We start from the raw sequence: 9392 nt of genomic DNA, 5'->3' as shown, positions 1-9392 counted from the left end.
GGGACGCCGCGTGACGCGCTGCACTCGCCGAGGGGGTCGGCCGCGGAAAGTCGGTGCGCGCGCGCGCCCACACGCCAGTGCGACCCTCGTCGGCAAGCTGAAAAACGCTGACGACACGATAAAAACCAGCGAATGCCGAAAACGATAGAGTATAATGACGTGACCGACAGGAATAAAATTACCTGATTGAAATGTATACATATCATACGTATGCTGCTGCAGTTACGGAGTACCTATAGTGTTGATGGGAACTGGTTAAATATTGTCGTTGCATCATTTTATTCTAATTGCTGGCATTCGATCGTGTTCCGACGTATTTGTATGGACAATAGCTCAAAGTATAATATCATATTGGACCTTGCGGTATAGAATCCCACTTAAGAATTTTGGTGACCGAGGCTAATTTTTTGGCGAGCCCCCTCAAACTAAACTATAAATTCAGGTTTTTTATATTAAATTTATTTTTAAGATTATAAATATAATTATTGTACCATAAGTCTATAAGTCATTATTAATGTTGACTGGTATAAATAAAACGTATAGGTATGACTATATTATAATAATATATGGGGGCCTTTAATTATGTCGGTGCCGGGACTGCAGCCCCCTTAGACCCCCCCCCCCCCTAAGTAGCGTTCTGCCTCGCGGGTTTATCCAACGATGAATGATGATTATATATTTATCTTAAGTTAAACTGAAAAACTGTTGAGTGGATTATAATATTTTGATATTTAATGCGTTTTGTTTAAAAAAAAAAATTTCAATATTAAACAATGCACGTCAAAGAAAAAAATCATTTGATATTGAATAGTTGCAAAAAAATTAATTAAAACAAAGACACGCTGTATTTAAAATAAATTAATGAATACAAAATATAAAGCGAACCTTTTCGTTGTTATGAATTAACTTGAAAAATCACTCTCGGAGTATATAGATATTAGGTAATATCAAGCAACCAAAAATGAGCAATGATTTTAATTTGCAATGTATAAATGTATAATGTATAATTAATACCTTATACCTTCATTCATTTTATATTCATAACATCACTCTATGTCTATTATATACTCACTTATAGTCGTCTAGTAAAATTGGTTTTTTGGTACTCGTTCTGTGATGATATTATATGCTAGTGACAATAAGGACTTCATTGCATCACAGGTCTTCCACACCCATCGTGTGCCTATCCATTTAGTCACGCAATGTACATAACAGTATATAAACTGTCAAAAACTGGAACCATATCGAAAATAAATATTTCTTATATTGGAATACTGTAAAAAATTGGAGCCAGAATTTCACTGTAACCATTTATGAAGAATTTTATAAACCAATTTAGTTGTATAAATATATTCTTATGTGTTAATAACTTTGATCGTTTTGGTCTGTTCTGTTTTAAATTGTAATCGAGTTTGGTATAGACGGTATAGTATGCGTACCTAGGATTCAAATTGTAAATGGTCAAAATCGTGTCACCGGTGAAGTGATACAAACATTTTTAATTTCGAAGAACCAGAACCTACAGTTTTGTTATTTATATGAACCGTAACAAAACCGTGGAACCAAAACATGCATATAAAGGTTCAACCTGGTACATGTAATAATATTCCTCAATAGTTCCAAGATCAAAATATAATTATTATTTTGTGCGATCTCGTCGATCCAAAAACAAATTTTGTAACATAATAAGATATTATATTATAATCTATAAATCCCAATAATGATGACAAAATAAACATGATGCCTGTAAATTACACAATTACCTATTATTATGTCATACTATACTATACTTATATATGGTATGGCCGTATAGGTATAAGTATATATATACGTATAGGTACTTGTCCAGGACTCAGAAATTTGTTTTTCAAAACTTTGTTCGGAACCCACATTGTTATAAATACTTTTATAGGTACGGCAGCGGATGTTGGTGAATTATTAATAACAGTGGACGAAGACGTACAGTTACGATAAATACCGTGCACGCCCAAGAAAATTATCCGGCGCTGGTGTTTCGTGTGCGTTGGCCTAGTGTGTCACCATGGCGGGTCTGCAGATCGATTCGCACGAGGTTTAATTTTTGTCGGCCGCACCCGCTGCCGCCAAAACATTAATACGACATCATTATTCGCTCCTCAGACACGTATATAATGTTATAAAATATTTAAGCGGTTATCCCCAACCGTTCTGGGGTCGATTTCGAAATATCACAATGATAATATTATGCTACATTGCAAGAGTTTGAAATTATATGATCACCTGGAATTTGGCTTCATAAGTTCTAAAGACCAAATTAGTCCATTTTTTTTAAAATCTAACATTATAATATAGGTTCTGAGCGGAGCGATGAATGTATTGATTTTACATAGATGTGTTTTTTTTGTGTCTATCGTCACCTCTTGCGGGGCAGCAAAAATGGTTTGGTTTTCTACTTCAGCATATTTTCCGCTAGAAAACTATTTGGTAGTTTGAGAGAGAGTCCATAGAAAAAATATTCTGAATAGTTTTCAAAAGCGTCGGGAAGAACAAAAAAAAAATAAGAAAAAACTAAGATTTTTAAGCAAAGCCAGTATTCGACAAATTCGACTATGGTTAGCCATAGTATGAGCGTAAAGATATATTGGCTAATGAATGCTTGAAGGGATAGCTTCCAAGAAGTAACACTCAACTGACTTTTACTAGTTTTTTTTTTAAATTATTTTATATCGATTATATTGAATTTTATATCAATAAATAATTTTTTACTTAGTCAAATCTGTAAATTATTTTTTAATTAAAAATACATAACATTTTGAAATTTAACACCTAAGGCTTGAAAATGTAATTAGTATGAAGTTCGTCATAAGTTTTTTAAGGGAAATAAAAAGAAAGTTTAGCGTAAAGCAATATATTACATATTTTTTTACTGTGAGTGATCGAAGTTAACATTTTGATGAAATCTGATGTTCACACGCTAATTAATTTATCCTCTAACGATTTTTGATATAATTAAAAAAAATATTCACCTTAGATAATAATTAAAACATTCCACTTTTAATTAATTAAAAATTTTCAATACTCACCAGCATTTTTCAAATGATTTATTTATATTTATTGGCATTTGACCTTTTCCTTTTTGGATTTTAAGCGGGCTGCTTAATATGTATATTAATTTTACAATATTGTGTCAGTCATCATTTTTCGGAACAGGAAATAATGTAATGATTTTCAATTTTGAGGTTGGTTTTAGTAGCAAATTGGATGTAATTGGTACTTTGGGGCTTAAAGTAAAATAATACTTTTCATATAAACCGGGAAAAACAAAAAAAAACAAGAAAAAAAGGAATTTTTACGTTAAACCAGTTTTCAACCAATCGATTTCTTTTTGTTTTGTAGTAGTACTCAAAAGTACATTGGTACCTTAGAAATAGAATCTTTTACCAAATTTTCAGATTAGCATGATATGAAATAATTTTTAAAATATTTAAGCTCTTTTTATGGTTATAAAAGGTATTTTGATTTTTTTAGATTTAAGTTTTTTTTAAATTTATAAACTATTTTTTTTTTGTTTTTGAGTTGTGATACTACCCGTTTAGAGTGTACACTGTACAGTAAAGCCTATTACAATGGCGTATTTAGGATTTTATCATGGGGGGGGGGGATACTATCTTATTGTGCTAGCATCATATTGTGTCTTACATAACTTTATAAAAATATACGATGGTAAATCTTCGTATAGTCGGAACGTTACTGAAGGTACACCGTTAAATGAAACTACGCTAAATTCTATAGAATTTCAAGGCGGAAATGCGAGTCAAGAAGCATTTCATGTGAGGGAGCTTTTTACAGATTTTTTCAATTCACCTAGTGGAACAGTTTCGTGGCAAAATGAGTACATTTAATTTTAATTTTTATCTTAAATATAAATAAAGGCGTGTAGTTATTATTATTAATTATTATGTATACATTTAATATAAGTAACTAACTAAGCAGATACCTCCTAAGTATATTCTTATATTATATATTAAAAATCTATAGACTTAGAAAAACTACAGTTTGTTATTAATAATAAAATGAGGAAAATAATTTAATAATTTGTTTTAAAATTTAAAAATGTCATTTTGTAATAATATACGTTATTTAGGCGCAGTATTGGTATTAAGTTATATGAAATATATATAATTATTTTTAAATATAGCTGGTTGGTTTAATTCTTCGCCTATAATTTTCCAAGTACGATCTTTCCAAGTGCTATCGCTATATTTTTTATCACTAAGATCGTAGAGCCCAGAGTGTGCTCGCACACATTCAATTAATTTTTCAGCGTTTATTTTAAATGTTATGACTATAGTAAAAAACTGACAACTGATAGTAATACTGATTACTGAAGTACTGCACTTGGTAACTGAACTGCAGTGTAGTAACTGAACTAATAAGTAATATTTATAGCAAAATGCGAAAACAAAATGTGATTCTATCCGACTATCCATATCCGGCCCGGCCACACACATTCCCAGTATTCCCACTACAACGATTCAAAGAAAAACCCGAACGGATACCCGTGAAAGAATCGTCGCGAAGAATATTTTTAGCGCCCGTCCACGACCGGTTTCCCCGTTCTGTCGTCGCTCCGGACTAATATGAACGTTTATATTTAAAAATACAATAACAATATTTTTTCCAGGCACGGACGGGTTCCGGTCCGTCTCCGTTCCGTCGAAGTGTGAAATGTGAATAGACCTTTAGATTGAAAAAAAAAAAATACTCAACTTAAGTCTTGGGGGGGATCAAACCCAATGATCCCCCGGTAAGTACGCCACTGCACTAATAGGTTGTTATTACCTTCATACGCTCTAAGCTATAATAACTTTCTCTAGAAAACTTCATTTTAGCTCTGTTAGCTTTGTTGGTTCTACGTCCGGTCCTTCAAATTGGAATGATTAATAGAGCATAAGATTTACCTTTAGACTTTAGTAGTAATCCAACTATCGACGTTTTTCATAATTTTTGATTGAATGATTTCGATGATGAAGTCGTTGATGGTGATTGGTGGTCATGATTTTAACGTGTGGTTTGTAGGTCACTCTGAATTTCAAATGTACTCAAAGCACGTTTTAAAAATTCAAACATTTCTCAGACAGGTAGGTACAACGTTTATTACAAACCAGAGTGTAACAACAGGTAGGTCATCGTTATTATCAAATATCAGCCAGCCTTATGATTTCAGACGTTTATATCACCAAAAACCATGATTTTTTTATATTTACGAGTAGTTATAATACATATATTATATCGTAATATTTTAACGAGGATTTGTAATTGGATTATTTCGATTTGTATTATCAGGTGAAGTCTTTAAGATCCAGAGCAAAGCATCAAACAGGGTGCCGTTAAATCGAATAACATAATAATTATTAATAATATGTTTCGCTATTATATAAACGCATAAATCGCACGTCTTACCTACGTCTATAATATTATTACTTTACATCTGGAACTTAAAATTAACATTTCAAATAGTTATATGTATACCTGTTTTAGAAAAATCGAGTATCGAATCCGGTAATTTTGTAGTGGTTTGAAAAAAATATTATACAAGATTTTTAATGGCATTTTAACCAGTTCCTATAGAATAAAGATTCTGGTAAAAAAATTAATGGAAAACATTGTCCTGCTTAAATTTTAGCACCCCTATTATTAAGTTCAAATGACGCCACTAACCTATACTGCAGGCCCATTCACGAAATTCTTCCGCAGTTTCATTTAATTTACAAGTATTAACGACGCGTAAAAGTTCGCCTACAATGAGAAACCTTGTACTGAGTTTTCAAGTCTTACCTATGAAATTAAACATGTAATACATTTTAAGAAGAAAATAATGTGCAAATTTACGAGATAATGACGAATTTTATCAAAATTTGAATTAAAAATATTTATATTAAAAAAATCGCACATTTAAGGAGTATCTTTAATATTCTTAATTATCTGTAATAACTTAGAATCTTGTTTTATTACATTTTCAAATATTTTGACTAAGCGAAAATTGTTTTATTGACGTTTAAAAATAAAAAAATAAAAAAATGTCAAGTATCTTCAGACAAAAATGTACACACATTATTGTAAAATCAATAAATTTATATATATAATTATTAAGAAAACTACCTCACTTAAAAATAATATTTTGAAGGGTACAAGTCTTCGTAGCCCCCACTTCAAATCTTAGGTTAAATACATTTTAAAAGTATAGAACTATAATCTAAAACTTGTTTTTATTTAAATTTTAAAACTAGTAAACCAAAGTTCTAGTTTAAATTATTGTAAGATTCTTAAAAATCTCAGTCTACAACACTACTAACTTAGAGATACTAATGAAATTAATGATTATTTTTCACATTTTAAAAATATAGTAATTAGTCGCCAATATTTATGAATTAAGAATTTAATTGTAGAGGTAATTCAATAATTACTATAATACATTGAAGTTGGTAATATTTAACAAGGTTATAAAAGTAAATATAACTGTTTTAGTTACATAAAATATAATTTCTTTAATTTCAACCATAACTCTAAGTGTTATAGACAATAGCCAACAATCAACCGCTGAAATGTTAATAGTAGAGGTTTGTTTTATAAGACTTTAATAATTGAAGAAATAAGTTTAACTCTTCAAAAATTCCTAAAACCAACCTGCAAGGATATATGAACAATTGATTTATTTATAATAATTAACATATTGAAATTTAAAAAAATCACATAATATTTTTTATATAAATTATGAGCTATGTTAAATTATATTTAAATTTAAAGTTTAAGGTTCCGTTGAAAGTAAACTGCTTCATTGTCAGCACCACAAATAAGTTGTTGTTTTTGTATATCCAATGAGTTGATTGGCATGTAAACCGGTTGTATTACATCATTAACTGACAATCGTGTTTTTACTTTGTCCGTGTTCACCCAAAAATTTGAATATTCCAGATCTCCTAGAGCATTATTACAATAAAATATAATTACAGTAAGTATACAATAATTACAATAAAATTTCAAAACTGTATCATCATTCATCATTATTTTATGTCTTGTGGATATAAATTCTTAGATAACCAAATTATTGATATGTACATTTTGGATTATACCAATATTATACATACATTGACAGAGTAATATCTTAGATTATTTGTTACATGATTGAAACCAAAGTCTGTCCTATATTATTTTTCACTTAAAGTATGTTAAGGATAAACATAGATAGATCTGTGCCAAATCGGATAGGAGCTGTTTCAATATTCCTATAAACTGCTATAGTGCTATATATAGTATTGAAGATATTATGTGCTTTCTATGATTTCTTTTCAACCTTTCAACACACTTATTGGACACAGGTTAGTCTGTTTTAACTTTAACATAAATGATTTAGTAATTAAATATTACAATTGGGTCAGCATTACTTGATTTAAACCGCACAAAAAAAAAAAAATGATTATATAATATGTTAGGTATGTTTGGGTGGTAAAAATTATTTTATCGTCACATTCACTTTATAATTCATATACAAATCAATATACCTGGGTCAATGCGACACATATATGATTTTTTAGAACTCCATTGTAGTAATCTTCCTCCAAATGAACATGTAAACAAATGGTCCGGTTCAAGAGGGTGAAATGCTATTTCAGTAAGTGATGATCTGTCACCACTACTCATAGTTGTTAATAAGCTGTTGGTTCTCATGTCCCAAACACCAACATCTCCTTCTTCAGAACCAGTGAAAATGAAATGTTTTTGACTAGGGTGTTGAGCAACACATGTTATTGGCACTTGAGTCTGAAATCCAGATAATTATAAATTAAATATTTTGTGCAAAATACAACATGATAAATATTAATATTACCTGAGTAAAATTATTGATATTGGTCGTTATACTACTTTTAGCAACTCGTAAATCCCAAAGTTTCATTTGGCTTAGTGCATTGCAGCAGAGAACTTCAGTATCAGTTAAGAAACAAATGCAAGTTAAAGGTGAGCTACTTATTCCTTCTAAATAATCAAAACTCCACATTATATACAAATATTTATCAAAAATTGTAATTTTCAAAAAAGTTTTAAGAAAAGATGACATATTGTATCAACCAAAAACAAAGTATTTAGATACTTACCTAGAACCTGATGAACTTGTTTAGTGTTCAATGATATGACATTAAGTTTATAATCATCACCAATGGTTGCTAATGAATAGTTACATACAGCAAGATCCTTGCAAGAGCACCTCTGTCCTTTACTGTAAATAACAATATATTTAATCTGAGTCTTACTAGGATAAGTATAAATTGAATCACATCATTAATTCATAGGTATTTTTTTTTATAATTACTTTGAAAATGATTACCATTAAATACATTTTGATTATTTCATCAATACAATTTAGTATAATATGCATTAATGATTCAAAATTATTCAAATACTGAAATGAAATGAAATTGTAATCTTACCCAAATGAATGTAGAGTGTCCCAAGCCATAACTTCTTTAAGATGAATGTTAGAGTCTTCATTCTCGCCAATGACACGATATACTTTAACTGACCCATTGTCTGTACTAACAGCTACAAATTTGTTATCTAAAAACTGGAAATAATAATAAATAATATTTAGTTAGCTTAGCTTATTAAAGCTGTAGGGTGTTTATAGTTATTAAATAAATATATTAAGACGTCAATATAAACTAATATCTACAAGTAATCAATAGATTATTAAATTTGTTGTTGTCATTATATCAAATAATCAAATAAATAATAAAATAAAATAAGATGAGTACATCACATCAGCGACTGATGAATTATGAATATTCCGTCTTTATCCTATCAAAAGACTTGACCAATCTACACGTTACCAACTAACTATGTTAAACGTGAATAATTTATAATACTAATATATTATGCATACTCTAATTTGTGTAACATTTCCGTTTTGTTTTACACAATCCAAAAGTTTTGGAGGGAAATCTTTGGCCGAATTTTCGTCTTCCGATGTCAGTCCCCACAATTCTATGACGTTGTCCTGTGAAGGGGAAAATAAAAATGAAAAGCTCAAGTACAATAATGTACATGACAATATAAAGATCTCACATCTTCGTTGTCCCACGAACCGGTGACAAACATTGTCGATGCCATCAGGTCATCTGGCTTCCATCTCACTTTGTTCACCTTTCTGCCGATAAATTCTGCAAATACGGCCGTGTTACTCATGGTCGTTGTCCAACGCACTTGAGCCGGTTTCAATGGATTTTAAAAAAATCGTTATTAATAATTCTATGGCTATTTTACCAAAATATGTTCCAGTTTTTGAAATATAGAGATTCGAGAACCGATAAATTAAATTGCTTCAGGTTCCGCATCAAAATGAAGTTGTCATCGTAAGG

The 9392-nt window shown here is 30.2% G+C and overlaps 1 protein-coding gene across 1 annotated transcript; it reads right to left on the bottom strand.

Moving 5' to 3' along the window:
* Positions 1-6501: 6501 nt before the first annotated feature.
* On the bottom strand, positions 6502-9392 carry LOC111027238 (nucleoporin Nup43). Its single transcript, XM_022305520.1, has 7 exons — positions 9100-9392; positions 8918-9031; positions 8466-8599; positions 8133-8254; positions 7868-8013; positions 7542-7800; positions 6502-6959 (listed from the first exon to the last, which is right to left on the bottom strand). Exons 1-7 carry the CDS (start codon positions 9217-9219, stop codon positions 6781-6783), a joined length of 1074 nt encoding a protein of 357 aa, XP_022161212.1. The 5' UTR covers positions 9220-9392; the 3' UTR covers positions 6502-6780.

The sequence above is a fragment of the Myzus persicae genome, unplaced genomic scaffold, assembly GCF_001856785.1.
Source record: "Myzus persicae strain clone G006 unplaced genomic scaffold, MPER_G0061.0, whole genome shotgun sequence".
NCBI lineage: Eukaryota > Metazoa > Arthropoda > Insecta > Hemiptera > Aphididae > Myzus > Myzus persicae.
Note: the sequence above shows the minus strand (reverse complement) of the source record. Positions and strands in the feature narration are given on the sequence as shown.

Bases quoted from the DNA above. Each gene is read 5' to 3' on its own strand.
- LOC111027238 (XM_022305520.1), bottom strand. From the start codon at position 9,219: ATGAGTAACACGGCCGTATTTGCAGAATTTATCGGCAGAAAGGTGAAC. The intron at 7,801-7,867 runs GTAATATTAATA...TCTGGATTTCAG, and splicing joins ATATCAATAATTTTACTCAG to ACTCAAGTGCCAATAACATG. The intron at 6,960-7,541 runs GTATATTGATTT...ATAATGCTCTAG, and splicing joins TATGTGTCGCATTGACCCAG to GAGATCTGGAATATTCAAAT.